The sequence below is a fragment of the Amblyomma americanum genome, chromosome 4 (genome assembly GCF_052857255.1).
Source record: "Amblyomma americanum isolate KBUSLIRL-KWMA chromosome 4, ASM5285725v1, whole genome shotgun sequence".
Classification (NCBI taxonomy): Eukaryota; Metazoa; Arthropoda; class Arachnida; order Ixodida; family Ixodidae; genus Amblyomma; species Amblyomma americanum.
Window position 1 is genome coordinate 163,456,535 of NC_135500.1, and position 18,374 is coordinate 163,474,908.

Genomic DNA, 18,374 nt, shown 5'->3' on the forward strand with positions numbered 1-18,374 from the left:
AAGGTGAGGACTCAGTTCGCTTCCTTCTGGATGGAGTAAGGGAAATGCCTGCTATGCTTTCCTGCTTTGCTTTTTCTGCTGTGCTGACAATCCAAGCAGGAGATTCACAGTGAATTTTAAGATGAAACTCTGTGTTATGTGGAATTCGAGATTGTGCAGACTGCAGGTCTCTCAAGTTTTAGCCAGAGAACGAAAGCGCATTCGTTGCGCAGAAATGAACGCATTTATCAAAAGATAAATGGAGAGCATGCGAGAAAAGAAAGGAAAGGCGGAAGGGGCATTAACGGAATTGGGCAAGTGTCTTAGGGTCAGCTGGTAAGAAGGTAAGGAATGCGCAAGGGAGCCACGATTATGTGCGAGGAGTTTAAACGGTTCAGTGACATTTCATGCGTCATAGCGCCTGGCTTTTATGGGTCATTGATCACGTGACCCGGCAATATTTTTCACTGTGCTATGCCATGGCATCATGGGGGCCACGGCCACTAAAGACATAGACACGGGGGGGGGGGGGGGGGGGGAGGAGGAGGGGGGGTATTTTCGCTTTAAGAGGTTGCGCTGTGCAAAAGTATCGCACTTGTGAAATGTCAGCGGTACTTTCGCGGTCGTAGGTTGCGTCACGACAGCAAGCGACCAGCCGCTATTTGTGGGTCGTTTGCTTAGACCGGTCAGGAAATTTGAGAAAAGATGGATTCCAGCGACTTGCCAGCGCTATTACTTTGCTAGACCCCTTCGTTGTCCTTGCTCGACGGCTGTCAAATTTCATGATTATCGCTCGCGATATCTTCTGACACTGAAGACTTTGCATAATGTAGATATTTGATGATTCACGTGAGTATTTTTATTTATTGCTTTGCGCCAACAGCAGGAGTGTCGTCTCGATTTTTAACCCTGAAGCACAAGCGCAACTAAGAATCAACGGTTTCTTTCAAGGCTAAATAACCTATAGCACTTGTTTTCACAGAGCTTTCACATTTCAAATTGCAGTGTAAGTGTTCAGACTGTAAGGCTACACATATAGATAACCTTCGCTGCCTGGACATAATTCAGTCGTCGGATTCAGGTTTTTACTTGCTTATAGCGTTTGCACATGCTGTTTTAGGGCTTTGTTCTGTTTCTTTTATTACGCAGTATGGATTATCTACTTTGCACTTTATTCGATTGCATATTGTTTAACATGTCTATGCAAATAGTTTGCACATGCCAAGTGGTTGCATTTCAAATTTCAGTGCATATCTTTTGGTGCATATGGTTTCTGTCTTGTGTGCAGAGGTGTGTACTTATTGTGTAGGCTAGGCCGATTATGAATTCAGTGGTGCAATATATTCGCAGGCGAGGCGTCTTCAGGCATCCACTGAGTGTATTTTGTTTCAACAATCATGGCAATGCCCTGAAAAATTTCTGTTACTCTGAATCTTACATTGCATACACCCCTGTTTCATCCACATAAAAAAAAATTAAAAAGAATGTTAAAGAGGTCACGATCACCGAAATGACTGATTACAGAATGTTCAGTTTGGTTGCTGCTGCGTTCTTGGTTTCATCAATCAATTAAGAAAGTTCCGATTTCTTAGTAGAGGCATTCTTCACTTTGCTCTCTCTTTCACTCCTAAGTTATAGCTTTTATGCCCCTACTCAAAATTTTCACACGGCTCTGCGTATTTTCCCGGATAGGGTGCATTTCACAACTCTATCAAGTTGCCGCTTAATTGTGTACGTCCTCCTTCATGCATTGAGGTTCTTATTAACCGTGTAAAGATGCTAAGACGACCGCACTTTTCAAAACACTGAGGTCGGACTATCTCAGCATAAACTGTGTTGATGGAGTTCTTATAGCATTCTGCTTCAGCACTCTGCTTTTTCCTGCTCGCGGAACAGACAGCTGAAACAGCTACACGTAAGAGTGTGCTCAGGCGACGTTCGCGGCATTTAAGTGTCGCTACGGTGGAGCAATTTCTGGCAGAATCCGCGCGGCTAACCCCTCCAGTAGCTTGAAACAACTTAACCTCAATCTCGCAGTCTCTTACAAGTTAATGTACACCCTCAAAGTTGTTAGTCTACACCTTTGCACAAAGTTTACTTACTGTAATATTTCTATCAAGCGCGCCTTGCTTACAAAGTCTTTAGTTTCCAACTTATCTATCACCAGGTAGCCGCCGCAACTGGGAAGTTTCGTACGTATTGCACATAATAAACTGCATACATTTGTGCTCTTAATAAGTAGAAAACCGGCATTTGAAAACAACCTAAATTCTTATTTATTGTCAGGCCAAGGTCGTATTTTTTTTCGTTGTTCGAATACAAGAAACATGTGAAGGTCCAGACGCCTGCGACCAAGATGTGCATTTAATAGCAGCACGCGCTTATGAGTACAGTAAATGGCTGCTCGCATGACGCACTAAGTCAGAACAGCTTCTGGCTACTGGTCACGAGAACTACCACAGTTCCTGCGCCCAATGTAAGTTTATGCGCATTAGTAACTAGAGTGAAAAAAGCTGAGTTCAAATCATTTGTCAGTGCATGGTGAAATGTAGGATGCATGACTGCTACACTTCTGATTGCTACTAATACAGAAAGATAACACGCGAGCTAAAGAAAGTGATGCAACATTAACTTCCGGTGATATTGAATGAGAATTCCAGTCTGCAAAACACAATACCTAGACGTGTCGCACACATTTCCCTCATTAAGTATGTTTACCTTCATGTAGTTTCAGAATCTTTTTCTCAAGCGTTTTAATTTGCAGGGGCCCTTTTTATTTCTTTACCAGCTTGCTTCATGCATTCAGAGGCGTGAGTGCTTATCTTATTGGAATGGGTGCCTGAAATATAATGCAAACTAAGCAGCTCATCCTCTGGGGAAGGTATATAGCACAATTCTGCACTCGCCCGCTACCATCGTTTGTTGCTTTGTTCCCATGTGGGAATCGTTGCGTAAACGAATGACAGCAAGTGTTTTTGCCGTGTTTCCAAATCCCTTTCCGCTGCCTGCTTTAAGAGGTGCATTAAATCTGAAATGAAAGTTTCAGCGCTGCTGGGCTTGATATTTGCGGCGCGCGACTGGATTCTGTTAGCAAATAGAACGCGCGATTTGGGAGTGAATCGAAGGATTAAATCAGAATGTCTTCTGCTTCTCCAATATAGAACATGTCGGTCAATATTTTAAAAATATCCCTTGAGCGCACCTAACGACTTTTTGCGCTCTTTGGTGAATCGATTGCAATCAGGGATTGAGCATTTATCTCATCACGTAGTCTGTCAATAGGCAGAAAATGACAAAAAAAGGCACTTTGCCAGTCCAAGATTGCTCCACTAGTCGGAGTTTTCTTTTTTAATGAAGATGAAGAGGTAAAAAAAATGTGGAGTTTCATTAGATAGCTGCTTTTCATTCGCAGACGAAGCGACAACGCCTTATCAGGTTTGAGCGCAGCTAAGCAATGGCCCGGCGGTGGTACGCGTTCCCGAGCGTACAGTAGTAAAAGCCGGCACTCGCCATACCTCGTTGATTAATTCTTAACTTGCATATTCTGCGTGGAAATGCATTAAGTTTCGGTTTATTCATACAATACTAGATTGGTACCCATTCAGTGTACACTGATCAACTTCTGTATTAAAAATTGTCTCTCCTAGCTGTCCAGCAGTTGAACTTTTTTTATTCTCTACAATAAAAGAATTTCAAGCGAAACAGCTATCTCCTTTTTAACGTGCGGCACGTCAGGCTGCACTCTGCGCCTTTTTTCTCTCGGCCTTCTTCGTCTTACCATGGCAAATAATGGTAACAAAACTTTCAGCTACAGCCATCAAAAAGCGGGCTGCATTTTACCTGAATATTATAACCAAAACTCAGAGCGCCGTTTTATTTAAGTTCGAAAACTAAACATTTCGAGAGATTTGCCTTTCTGGTTGGGTTTTGAAGACTTATAATAAACTTCACACCTTCAACCAAAAACTTTAATTTTAACCCGACGTTTCGAAGCCGAATCGGCTCCTTCATCAGGGGTGACAGGGGTACGCTCTGATGAACCATAAGCACTTCGATAACGTGATTTTATATGTTTAGAGTTTAGAAGGTCTAAGTGTTTAACTTCAAATCGAGGTTCAGAGTTGTACGCTTTATGAAGCGGTCAGTATGCAATCTCAGGTGTAAGGGGCAGATAGATTCGTCTCATAGCTTCCTACAAGTTTGATTGATTAGCTAAAGTCACAAAAAGTGTTACTTGTTTGTGTAGGGATACCGGTCTATAACTTTTAAGCCTAGTGCTAGCGACATATGAAGTAAGTGTAAAAGCAAGGATATTTAAGACAAAGCCTCCTGAGAACCGCAGAAAATTTACCAGTAGCTGCTGGTTTTTAAGGGCTATTATAGAAGAGCAGGTGCGTGATTTTCGAACGCTGGTCAATCTGCATAAACAGAGAAGACCCCCCTTGTTAAGGGCCTATCTAAAATTCTGGGCTAAAAGTGCAGTTTTCCAATAAAATTTCCCCGAGAAAAGTGTAACTAAAGGACCCTTAAAATGTTTGGTAGCAATAGCAACTGAACACAACCTTGTGAGACTTCTTCATATTGAACCGGCACCAGGCATACAGGATCATTTCCCATTGTTTGTTCCACTGCGCGTATTTATGGCATCTATGGATCATTAAACGTCTGCTGTGCTTCACCGTTCACTTCGAATCGGCAGTGAACAAAGCGGTGCTTCGAATGTGTAGCTCAAGAAATGTGAGCTAGTGACTCTAAGTTAAGCAAATAAAAGCTTATGTATTATTATCGAGAGGTTTCTGAATCGGGATGTCTCCATGATAACGCTGGCCGTGGTGTGTGACAATAATAAGGGTAGTGCACAGAATTTGCACGGTTAAGCACCTCGAAGGTATCCTTCCCCATCTTAGATTGTGGATTCACTCCCAACTGGTGGAGAGGCGCCTTTGTATTTTCTAACTGTTTGCCTGCAACATAATCTCAAGGTTTTTTTCACTGCAATACAAGTGACAGGGATCAGTCTACTGGGGCCGACTAAGGTTGCAACTGTCACGGACATACTGACGCTGCGTTGCAAGAACACTTTCTCGCGAGTAATAGTGACTATTAACCAGCGAACCACGGTTTCCTCACACGCTAGAGAAATTGCGTCGTTTGTGACTGCAGCGTGTTACTAGATCGGCTCGTTTAGAATGAGCGTCCCTGGAAATACTCGTGAATGCCTCGGATTACATCGAGCACTGTCTTCAGAAAACTAAAAAAAAAACTCATCTTGTTAGATCTTCGCGAGAAGCAGTCGTGTTTAAACAAAACGATAGGAGTGATGCCCTTGTGATTAAATAAAAGATCATGTAGCCGACTTTAAAGTAACTCCGATACATTCTGTTGCTGATTTCATTGAAGAAACTGGCGAAAGCAAGCGCACGTCAGTTTTGCGTTGTAATTACATGAAGCAACTGTACCGCGCAAACAGGTAATGAAAGTTGAAGAGAGTAGCAATGTTCATTAAAATCTGTTGCCTTTGACAGTACTACTGCGATGTTGAACGCCGAGTTTCAATATTCATGCCGTATAACTTCTAACTCGCATTACTCGGTTTAATTATTACGGACACCGGATTTAGAGTCAAGTACGAGTTTTCATTAAAAATGTGAATTTTTTATGAGCTGCTGCTAGCAGTTTGTATGCTATGGTCAATGCAACGCTACTCTTCTGAGTCCATTACAGCTTAATGTGAACGGGTTTGCGTTTGCTGTTGCGAAAACACGTCTGTGAAGCCACATTCTGGAAGCAATGCAAATTCTCACGAGTACTTTTCTGCTTGTGTGCCTCAGAGTGACTTTAATGCACATGACTTGTGTGCAGTGCGGCTCCGAAGGAGCATGAAGTGCTAGAGTATGGCTTGCTGAGGTAAAGCGGAGAGCCTTACTCTTGAATTGGCAAGTATGCCAGCTTTGGATTTATGCGCATTTGGCATCCGGTACAGCCAAGCAGTGCTATGGCAGGCCTCCCTTAGGTCCGTCTTAAAGGACTCATACAGCCTTGGCTTGGTCTGTGGTTTTCAAATGTGAACTTATAGAAAATGTATTTGCTCTTCATGTATAGTTTTTATCACCCTTTATAAAGAAAAGTGAGGATTTACGCTGAGTTGAAACAAAGAAGTTTATATCGTTTATTAATTCTGTTGCCGGAAGCGCTTATTATGTTTACCTTGAAGATGGTCCTTCAGTTTAAGTGCACTGTGAAGATCACTCGAGAGTATAGTTTTCCTACGTTCCGATGTGTCCCGTGTTTTTGTTATTATTACACTGCTCATGTTCCACATACAGTTAGGAAATTACTTGGAGCGAGATGTCATGTTGTAAACTGACGCTTGCCTTCTGTATTTTTCCTTTCTGATAAAAATTAGGTCATTTTCAAAATTTTGGCTTTTAGGCCTCACCGCGAATTACCGCGTCGGGAAAAGTCGGGTTGAGGTACAGACCGTAGGTTTGATCGCATTTCCGACTGATGGTTAGAGGGAGCAGTGGCTTCTACCTGAGCGCCATCAAACGGAAGACATGGAATATTGGGTGTGCCAGTGCCTCTGAAACCCGCGCTAAGGAAAAAAAAAAGAGTCGTTTCTCGACGCATTGTTTTCGCATTTCTCTTCGTGCTCTTTATCCCAAGCTTCGTGTTCTTGATCCCAAGAGAAGTGAATGCTTCTTACTATTGCACTGTGACGTACCTATGATTATGCAACCATAGTAGTTTCTAGCAACCCGATTTTGAAGAAGTGTTATTGACTGCGCTAGAGGACTAAACTTTGTCCAGCTGAGACTGATGGTACCTATAACAGATTGTTTTTTGTGCTTTACAACTTGAACCTTGGAAACAAGTTATGCTGTTTACTGTTTTTAACAGTTTCCAAAATACTGATTCAACAATAACCTGATAAAAGACCTCCAGTTGCAATTCAACTAGCAGCACTTTAAAGACCTAGCTAAGCTTAATTGGAAGCAGTGAAGGACTGGCCTGATTCCAACCGCCAAGGCTTCGGTAATGGCGGATCGAAGAAACCTTCGCTTCAATCACTTCCTATCGTTTTGTGTATTCAGTTCACTGGTGTCTACCTGTTCCCAGAAAGTTCACGTCCCATTCATTATTTTAACAAGCGATGAACGACGTAAAATATTTCAATTTTATTCTTCTTCTTTCGTTCCCCCCCCCCCCCCCCCGCAAAAAAAAAATGAAGCGGCCGTGGGTGCTTGTTTAAGACGCCCACGCTTCCTGCCACGGGACAGGCCAGTCAGTGTAGCGAGAAAGGGGTGAATTGATCATCCATACCAGACACCTATGCATTATAAAAAAAAATGCAATTTCGTATGACTCTTTAGAGCCACGTGAACAACTAAAGAAGCTATAACGATGCGAACGTCAATGGCGGAGGACTCACATCCAGGGAGGTGTGGTCGGAGCTGTCATCCGGGAAGATGTCTAGGCCAGCTTAATAACAGGCTAATGCGTACGGCGCCGGTTCTTTTCTTTTTTTCTTTATCTATTGCCTATTATTTCTCTCTTGGCTTTTGATGTTATGTTTTATGTAAGGCCTAACTGTTCGCCGACCTGCTAAAAATCTGCTTTATTATTCCAGACGACAGGAACGCAAAAACAAAAAAAAACTGACTTTTCAACTGGGTCAACGAGGTTGCGTTATGCAATGTATGCGGGCTTGAAGCCACACTAAATCTTAGCGCGTTCAAAATTCTCTTTAAAATGTTTTGTTCTCGAGCGAAAGTGCAGAATCGGCGAAGGAAAATTGAGGTGTCGAAATCTCATTACCATTATTCCGTTCTGAAACACCTGGGCAGGTATTTGTTAAGAATTTTTTGTTCATTCAGATAGTGGCGTCGGGGCTGGTAAGTTGTAAGCTAAGCGATTTGCCATCTCTTTTATTAAAGGCCGGATTGGCCAACAGTAAAGGGTAACGAAATGACGGTTGTAAAAGCATCACGGAACTCGGCTCCACACCAGCTTCTAAAGCACGAGAAATCTTGTTTAACTCTTTGCTGTTTTGTACAATGATGTCCAACAGAGGAATTGTGCATAGAGACTTCTGCAACTAGATTCTTGCATGCGAGTCTTGAGTATCGTGATCCTTGTGACCTTTTATTTGTAAGGACGGAAAGCTAACAATCGACAAGTTCTATGAAAAAAAAAAGAATTTGGTTCGTTGACCGCTTTATATTGTATAATTAAGATACTTATTTCTTTGTGCCAGCTGAGAACTTCGAAAGCAGTGTGCTTTCGAAGTGTTCAGTCCTCTGAGTTTATTTTTTTTTTGTCACCTTGTTTTTAAGTTGAACATTAAAACTCGCCATGCCAAAACATATACCACCACTCTGCTTCATATGCTAGCACTCTGTGAAGTGCTAAATCTCAAAATGCCTGAACTCTTCGCTGTGATATCAGGGAGCAATTATTCAGTTGCATCCACCTAAGCGCAGGCAATATACTCCACAATAGAGAAGCTCCCAAAGTGCATTAGAAATCTTTATCTGTTCACCACAAATTTTATCATTCAGGTGACCATTGATGTCTCCTTCCTTCCGTTAGCAAGTCAGTTAGCGGTGACATCATTTGCTTAGTATCATACGAGGAGCATCGCGAGCTTGTGGTCGTCGTTAAATTTCGATTTCGCCTCTTCTGCTCATCTCGCTCGTTCTAACATGGTAGAAGTGAGAAGACTCTCTAGCCTCTAATGTGAATTTTACGGAATGCGTCCCCCTTCCGGGACCTTCTGGTATTACATCAACTTTCTTCTTGCCAGCAAGATCGCAGTGAGATAGGCGAACAGAGAAGGGGCCTCGAACGCGTTTCCGTAACACATTATAGCTCCAGCTGCTGGATATGTGACCGTATTTGGTCGCAAACCGAACCGAGAGAGGTTGCCTACCTCCTCATTAGACTACAGCTCAGGTTGAATTACGTGTTACATTAGATGAACGCGATACCTTGAGCCTCATCGCATTTATTTTATTCGCATCCTTACGCAGCATTTTTATCACGGTGAACGCAGAACCACTCGTCACGCGATAGCGTATTCTGCAAGGCGCACTTGCCCGAAACACATATCACGAGGCAGTGCAGGTCTTTTAGTGCAAACACCAGCAGAGGGACGAGAATGATGAAGAAAGTATCGTGAACAACGCGATCTTTTATCTCACACTCAGCTCGTCCACGCTGTGGCAGTATTCTTGCACTCTGAACGTCGCTCGAGTTTTACATTGACAAGAGTTCCGTGCATGCGAGCCAAAGGGCTCCGTTTTATAGCCTTTGTTCTGCAAGGCGGAAATTTGGGCGAGTTGGTAAGTGCTCATTTTCGCTCTCAGCGTAACACGAACGGGACACAAGACGAAGGACTAGCACAAACAGGCGCTGACTATCAACTGGTTTTTTTATTGAAGAACGAAAAGCGTATAAATACAAACAGTGAACTACTTATCATTCAACAAAAGTTATCTGGAAGGCACGTGGGAGGTTAGATAGCTCAATTCCCTCTCGGATAACGTTATGGAAGGGCTGCTGATACATTTTGCGCCGTTGTGGTAAATATAAAAAGCTTCCATAACTTCGCGTGTTAATTTATTGTTATGTCGGAACAGGATGCGCGTGTTCTTGTAATCGGGAACACAGTGGCATTTTTTGCACTAGAAAGACGCCTGGTCAAGGGGGTCCCCTTTAGCTCTCCTTTCTGCATGATCCTTTTCATGCCTGCATTGGCATTGCCTGCTGTGGGAGCCTGTCTGAGACAGGGAGTCATTTTTTCTGGTGTTTTTATGCTCCATCAAGCGTTTGTTAACGCACCTGCCAGTCTGGCCAATGTACGTGGCACCGCAAGAGAAGGGGACCTGGTATACCACCCCTACCTCGCAAAGTATAGATGGCGGCACATGACGCACTTGACAAGAATCCCTCTTGCTCTTGCCGTAGTGCCTCTGATTCACCTGTTTGCACATTGCGCTAAGTTTTCTAGGTGCAGAAAAGACGACATCAACGTCGCATCTACCCGCAACTTTTTTCAGCCCATGTGACAAGCAGTGTGCATACGGGACCACAGCCGGCTTTTTCTTTTTGGCTTCTTTCGGCAGAGCCCTATTCTTGAGCTGCCTAAGAAGTTTCTCCGCTGCCCTGGAAATGAGTTGATCTGGGTACCCGTTCACACGTAACCTGCCTGTTTGCGCCAAAATGCTCTCTCGCGTCCTTTCATGGCAAGATTTCCTGAGAGCTGATTGCAGGCAAGATGCGGCAATGCCCTCCTTTATGAGCTTAGAATGGCCAGGCCGGAAGTTTAGCAATGGTTTGGCAGTCCTCGGGCGATACCACCAACACAAGTGTTTTCCTCCCCCACACAATGCCAAATCCAAAAACTGCAGTCCTTTGTTGCTGGGAACCTCAGTTGTGAACTCCAGCCCACGTCCGCATTCCTTAAAGGTCTTCAGAACGTCGACTAGGCCTTTGCCTAGGCGTCTTTCCAGTGCAAAAAATGCCACTGTGTTCCCGATTACAAGAACACGCGCCTCCTGTTCCGACATAACAATAAATTAACACGCGAAGTTATGGAAGCTTTTTATATTTATCACAATGGCGCAAAATGTATCAGCAGCCCTTCCATAACGTTATCCGAGAGGGAATTGAGCTATCTAACCTCCCACGTGCCTTCCAGATAACTTTTGTTGAATGATAAGTAGTTCACTGTTTGTATTTATACGCTTTTCGTTCTTCAATAAAAAAAACAGTTGATAGTCAGCGCCTGTTTGTGCTAGTCCTTCGTCTTGTGTCCCGTTCGTGTTGCGCTGAGAGCGAAAATGAGCCTTTGTTGTCCCGCTCCAAGTGTCGCTAGAAGCGCATTGCGAGTGTTCGGGCTACTATACCGGTGTCTTCGAGTCGATGTGCAGCAGCCAGGCAAAAGGTCACCGGAGCAAAGACTGCTGGTGGCGATTTCGAGCGAGAAACGCTTTTTAACTTTCCGATGCAGGAGTCGGCGCCTGGTATCGCGCCTACTGCTTCAAGTGTTTGTATGTTACGCCTATGCTCGATTGTGGAACATTGTCGCAGAATACAAGTAGATACCGGTGTGTGAAGGGAGTGGAATCTTATAGTGAAGTTCTTAGAAGAGACGTACTCGCATTAGTTGTGCATGGTGTGAACTATTAAACGCAGTATACAGCATCTGTGGCACTTTTCCCAAGTCTCCGGGCTCAACTTCCTTCAAATGAGAGCTTTACTATTATGCAGGTGCCGTCTCATTTTGTACTACTTTAAACTAAAGGTGACGATGTAGTGTGGACGAAAAGAAAAATTCTGCGGTGTGGAACTTGACCTTTAATAGTATATGTAAATTTTGTAGTACTGCGTAGAAATCGTATCGCTTTCTGACTACTTTGCATTAAACCTTTGTTTTTTTTTCGATTCCCCGTAGTCGTCTACAACGCGTCTACGCTCAGTTTAGCTCTTTGGACGCTCTGAAACAGCAAAACTACATTTAACAGCAGGTAAAGAAACTTGATAATTTTTAAACTAATTCGACGTTAGAAAAAAGTTGCCATTGCGGATCATTGTCAATGAACAGCAGTCTTCTGAGCGCTTCGTGATACTTACGGAATAGGCAAGACTGGAACTCACTGCTTTAATAATGATGTCGTTGAAACAGTTTTCATTACTACCCAGTGTTTGCTGACAACCCTTGACGGTGTAGGCGATGTCAGCACACTATCCTATATTTGCATACTGAAAACTACTTTTCTTTCGTGCTGTCATGGGTTGATAGATAGAATTAATGCGATGCAAGTGACCAGAGGAGGCATATATATATTTACCGCGTGTAATCTACCTCCAATAGCCCAGACAGCAGCACGTCAAGTACGTTTATCGGCACAGGAGTGCGATACACGAAAATATGAAAACTGGACGGAGTTTTTAACTTTAAAGAGTGCTGTCTGCGGTTCGCGCAGTGCATGAGCGGTTTTTCAGTGTTCCTCGTATTCGAGTAGTTCTGGTGGCCACACTGAATTCCCACTGAAGCACGCCGAACAAAAATGTGAGAAGGGGAAGAAATAACAATTAAGAAAACGGCAGCTCACCACCGCCAGCGAGAGAGCCACAGCAGGTGACGACGACCAGCGTTATCCACAGCAGGGGGTCGCGTCGCGCCGCCGCGCACATGTCGACCAGAACGGAACGAAAAGCACACAGCGACCGGCCGGACGGAAGACAAGGTCCAAAGTTTCTTTTCGTCCTTCCGGTGGTTAGGAGATCGCACTAGACAGCCTCCGCGCCTTCGACGATAGGTCCTTGAGAGAAGCTATTGGAAGGCAGAACGACACGCAGCTCATGCAGCGCGTTAAAGCCGCACGTCGCTCCCTACTCCGCTCTGCGAAAGCGGAGAACCCGCGCCACGGGCCGCATCGGATGGAACGTCTGCTCCCGGCTGACGCGAAACACGTTGTCGGAGCCGTCGAGTGTACCTCGCGACGACAGTACGATCGGGAGAGGGGGGAGGCGAGCCACACGGAGAGAGGGGAAGAGCCACAGGGAGGAAGGGAAGCCGGCGTATTTCCCTTCGATCCCTCGTTTTCCTTTCGCACCTTCTTTTTTTCCTTCGCATCCTTTTCTTCTTCCCAACACGGCTTCCCCGTCTACGCTCGCACTCTCAGTCTCTCTCCTCTGTCAGGGAGAGGAAGTTACGCCCTTTCCTTCTTCCGGTTTCGGTGCTCCGCGCCCTGCGATTGGTCCCCGTCGCTCGATGACTCGACGTCACGAGATCGAGTGTTTTGGCGAGATTTTTCGCGCGCTCCCTTCCCGCCCGAGAAGCGCGCGATTTAGATTTGGGCGTTGCGTGCGCTTTGAGGAGCCGGGACTTCCAGTCCTCGGGACGATCACGCCAAGCATTGATTTAAACGCCAGCCGTAGCGACGCCTTTGTAAACAAAAGCACTGCCGCCCTCTGACGGCTCCCTGACAATGCCTCTAAAGAGCGCCTTAATTTCTTTCGGCATTTGCCTATCAGGGGCCCCGTTTTTTGTCGCTGTAGACATGAACGCCTTCTCAATACGGTACTTCAAGCTAATTAGTCCAACTCTTCTGTGCACAAAAAAAGCCACTCGAATATTTTTGTCAAGTATACTTGCTGGATACGAACTTACTGAATGTTGCTTTTCTACAAAAAATACGAACGAATTCTTTCATTTCACTCATTTCGATGTACTTCATTGTTATTGCCAAAGAAGCATATTTCAATAATAACGATGGCTGCCTGTTTACCATGAAACTTGTTACGTGAGATGCCTTTTTTATCTTTAAAACGAACTGGCCCAGGACTGCGGTCTGGAATAGAAAGTGTAAGCATATATCATTTTAGAGAGGTTTCAGCGGGTTTTTGAAGAACAATAAGAGAATTTGGGCCCGGTCAACCGAGGTGCATTCTATCGCACAGTGCACCCTTTCAAAATTCATCTCGCATCTATAGTCAGCAGCTTATGCTTCAAATTTAGGTTTCGTCTTGCTCACCGGCAGAACAAAGTCACAATCACTTCCATTCTGGAAATAGGCTGCTTTTTGTGGTGCCGTAAGCAACACGAGATATAGTTTGCACGGATAATTACATGCAGCCAGAAGTTCTGCTCTACAGAAGAGTATAGCAATAAAAGAATGCAGTTTAAGCGACTTATTTATTTTCTGACTGCCTAATTTTTCGAAATTCGTCTCTATAAAAAATATCAAACTGGCATCGCGGTATCTCTGTATATTAGGATATTAGGTCAAACTCCTCTGATTAGCACATTAAACAACATGAAGCTTATATTGCTCGTGCTTTCAGGAAAGAAGCAAAACGGACAGGAACTTCTGCAGGGTGGCAAGTAGTGAAGGTCCGAAGAGACGGATGCTCACCTAACGGGCATAGGGACAAGCACAATGAATGGAATAAAAGTGTATATGGGGGCGGAGTAAAGCGTCGGTGAATTTCTAAACGACCATGAAGAGTGCAGCATCTGACAACTGACGCCATTTATAAAGCTACAGTAGTCCTTTCTCTGCAAAGCCTTTGTGGCGATGGTGGTGGTAGTGGTTGTTTTATTATAAAATAATGAAAATGGCCTTGGGCAACGCACCAGCTTCCCTGAGCCTGAACCATCTCGTGGCAGGAAAATGTAGAAGACTGGACAGATACAATATCGGACGATGCGATTAATTATAGAAAGAGTAGACCGTGTAAAAAATTTGTAATAAGTACCAGACCAAGCCAGCCCCCCCCCCCCCCTCCCATAAAAAAAAAAAGATTATGCTTTTGTGCGGCCACCCTCGGCACAGTCTTCCGAAACAGGTTTTTTCTCTTTGAAGATAGAAGAAAACTTGGCGTTAGTTGTAGTTCACACGTGGGTATGAGCCACTGCTTCAGAGACAACAACCACAACAACCGGGTTTAAATAGATTTAACTATGCTCTACTAACAATCAATAAAGTGTTAGAAAGCCGCTCTTTCTTTTTGTACATGGTTTCCGCAACACACGCCTCATGCATGTGGACCTCTATTATTCGCGGAAATGTTGCTAGAAATGTTGATTAAAATAAAGGTAACTTCATTGCGAGTTTTCGTAAAATATAAACCATGACGACGTTCGGAATGTACACTGCATGCATGCAATGGAAAAGGCGAAAAGGCCTCGGCCAAGTCACAGCCTGTTGTGCAGGCGCGACACTTTTAAGAACTGCAGGAGGGCCTGGCAGGCCCTGACCGCCGATGATCGCCGCGGCCAGTGTTCAAGAATCTTGAGCTCCATTAGCTGGCGTGAATCGATGTGTTCCAGAGCACGGCGTTGAGAATGTCTTTCAGAACTGTACGCTGAGCATTCGCAAAGAATATGAGATATGGTCTCATCGCGGCCACAGGTGTCACATGCAGGGTTATCAGCCATGTCGATCACAGTTAATTAATGGTGTGTCAGTGCGACACCAAGCCACAGGCGACGCAGCAAAGTTCCCTCACGTCGCCGCACATTTGTTTTAAGAGCGTTTGCTCTTACTCATCACGTTTCGAGATTTCATGGGGTCTGCTACCACCCCTGATCCAGCGCCATCTGCGGCAGCAACTACTCATCACGTTTCGAGATTTTGTGAGCTCTCCTACCACCCCGAGATCAAAGCGCCATCTGTGGCTGCAGCTAGAAAACAGCGGATCTCGCATTTGTAGCGCCATCTACAATAGCATTATAGAAACAACCATCTGCCGCGTGCCAATGAGGACGTCACGGTCCACTATGGTGGATAGAGGTGAAACTAGACGAGTATGACGTCAGGGGACGAAATGGCAGCATAGTTTCGGTTTCTTGGATCCAAGATGGCGGCCTATAAAATTGGTTGTGCCCTCTCATTCCTTTCCCCCACCTCACCAAAAAATATCCTAAACCGGGTAAGAAAACTTTCGTTAAGGAAGCGCTATGCATGCAACTATATATACCCCGACCACAACGAGCACCCATCTGGAGACAGCTGTATATCGAATTTAGTAGGCAAATAAAACCCTATGGGTTATGGTATGGAATTAAAACCACAGTTAAGTAATAGGTAAACAATGCATACATGCAATTACAAATTGAAGCGTTACCATATCACTCCGCGAGCCGAATTCTAGGCCTACCTTTACCTCCCAGACGAAGCAAATTTCGTTTGGAACGTATCTTGAAGGGATGCAACTCGACTTTGGTAAACGTGCATCGTAATTTCTCTGATAGATGGCGCTAGGCCGCGATCGTTCCGCTAGGTGTCGTGCGTGCACTCGTAGCCGAGCATGGTGGCAATACACCCCGTTTCAAATGGTATTTATTGCATTCCGTTTCTCGAGACGAGCGGCGCGTTCTTCTGCGCTTTCTTCATCTGGTAAACCAAGCAGCTAACGCTCGTTACTTCGACGTTTTGCAGATGGTGGCGGCCTTTTTTTGTTGCGCGATGATGTCCATGTCGTAACGTGAGAAATTGACACCTCTTGGCAGCACATTTTGGATGCAGCGACACTGTTGGATGCATTTCTGAATGACGACTTTAAATTTCTCACAGTGACTGCATTAACATTAGTTCACTTTTTATCAAGCTACACACACAATCGGCTTTTACTCCTGATTAACCTGTAAGCAATAAACAGGTTAGGTTTTGTCGATGCCAAGCGTACCCCATATACTTACGAAAGAAGGCAGTCTTGCAAAACCGAAGTAATATTTTAGTTATCATCAGTGTCGTAATCGCAAATATCTGTGTGACCTTTAACCACATATCTTTAAGGCTGGCTTTTCTGAAAAAAATCCGGCGTCGTCAGCGTCGGCGTCGGTGTTGCGAGCGAAAAATCCTCGGAGAGGCAACCAGGTAGGCCACCTAGGTCACGTGACTTGTGGCGTCATCACAACCTGCCCACCGGAAGTGAGCAGACTGACCGCAGTGGTAGGTGGCAGGTAAATTAATGATTCATCATTCGGCGAGAGCAACCTGTGTCGCACAAGCCCCAAATGCGGCAGCACCTGCTACCGCCGGGCATTGGCGCATCGCTTAGCCACTCCATCACTGCGCAAGGGATGTATAAGTGCATAATCGAGAATGAACAATTCCTTATATATGGGCATCACTTAACCAATCACGCTATCACACAATACACTTAGGGTGGAGCTTAAGTTTCCTCTCCAATTTTTTTTTGCCCTTCTGACTGTCAAATATCTGAAATAACGTTGCAAATATGAGCACTGCCTTTTTTCAGACACGGTGCCATTGAATGCTCGTTAACTGTGATGGATTAAAGGGAGGAGAGTGCGATGGGTCAATGAGCTGAGGATCTTGTTTGCTACCGTGTGCTGATTCGAAGGGAACATGGTGAGCAGAAATTCATGATAGGATGATACTAACAACAAAGAATGAAAGACGAAAGGAAGAAAGAAAGGAAGCAGGAAGAAAAAAGTGGTAGGGTTTTAACGTAGGTTAATTGAATAGAAGTCTGAAAGCATGTGTTTAGCCGGTTAGGCTCATAATTTTGTTTGCTGGGTCGTCGGCACGCCTGGCGACGAAATTAGACTCAGGTTAAGCTCTGATTGAGGTTAAGCTGATATGGTCTGTTCGCGCCGCAAATGGAAGTTGATGAAGACGACGATGTGCGGTGCACAGCGTGAAAGTGTATGCCATAGTATGGGGATAACAACAAGAACAAGTGTGTTGCAGTTTAACACGAGGCGTGATTGGCTGCGGCGATAGCATAGTCGTTCTGCTTCCGGCCACGGTCGTGAAAGGACGCAGGATGGCTGGCTCTTCGCGAGCTGTGATAACGGCCGATGCTTGCCGCGGCACATCGTTTTTGGACGGTTTGAAATACTACACGATTGTTCTGCCGCCCCTGCCTACCGGAGAAGGACTGAAAACAATGGTTGTTCTTCACTGCGACACCACTCGGAGGCCTTACAGGATTGAAGATTTCCGCCAGCCGATGAAAGAAGCCGGTGTCATCGAATAGGTGGGCGGTATCGGAGCATACCAGATGTCGCACGTCTGGTTAGTAAACTTCCGCAGCTAGGAGGCCAAGAAAAAGCTGCTCGACGCCGGACATATCACTGTTAAAGGGAAGGCTTGCGTGGTTTTTGAGCCTGAAAGGCACGAAGCGCGGCTGAAGGTGCATCTGTGTGCCTTCAATGTGAGCAACGGAACTCTGAGGCGGGCGTTCGCTGAGTACGGCGAAGTGAAAGAAGTCTCGAGCGATAGATGGAAGAACGGCGGGTTTGAGAACGCTTCCTCGACTACTCAAGATGAGCGGCTGGTTCTACGAGAAGGTGCAAGCCTCGAGCGCCTACCCGTTCAGATGCGTATCGGGAACGGGGCAGTGTTAGTCGTCGTGCCTGGTTGTGCGCCGATATGTCTCCGCTGCCGCAACACAGGCCACATTAGGCGCCACTGCAAGGTGCCCAAGTGTAGCCAGTGCCACGCGTACGGGCACGAAGAGGCTGAATGCATGAAGTCGTACGCCCGCGCGGCTGGGCGAGGAACACTCGGCGAAAACAGTGAGCTGCATATGGACGAGGATGAAGTTGAGCAGGCAGCCTCCAACCCAGTGGTTGAGACCCTAACGGCTGCATTGAAGGGCGACGACAAGGAAAACGACACGCTACCGACTGCTGAATGAACGCTCAGCCCACCCGAGTCGGCAGTCATGAGCAAGGTTACCGAGCAACCGCAGGATATCCCACGCCCCGCTGAAAAAGGCAACGGAGAATGCATGGAGGTCGACCCTGCTGCTGCTATACGGCGCCGCGACGATGTCGTTGCAATGAGCCCGGAGCAAAGGCAACGTTTGCTACAAAGCCAGCTGGATGCCGAGGTAGGTGAAAAAGCAGC

General features: G+C 45.4%; 1 protein-coding gene and 1 pseudogene across 1 annotated transcript in view; one reads left to right on the forward strand and one right to left on the reverse strand.

Annotated features, from left to right (window-relative positions):
* LOC144128609 (cell adhesion molecule Dscam1-like) overlaps positions 1 to 12,465 on the reverse strand; it is a 388,116-nt gene extending 375,651 nt beyond the window's left edge. Inside the window, exon 1 of the mRNA XM_077662144.1 lies at positions 12,099 to 12,465. Within this exon, the coding sequence (XP_077518270.1) occupies positions 12,099 to 12,180 (82 nt within the window). The 5' untranslated portion in view covers positions 12,181 to 12,465. The remainder of the gene's footprint in view (positions 1 to 12,098) is intronic.
* Positions 12,466 to 17,286: 4,821 nt separating this feature from the next.
* LOC144129898 (uncharacterized) lies at positions 17,287 to 18,162 on the forward strand (annotated as a pseudogene).
* Positions 18,163 to 18,374: the final 212 nt, after the last annotated feature.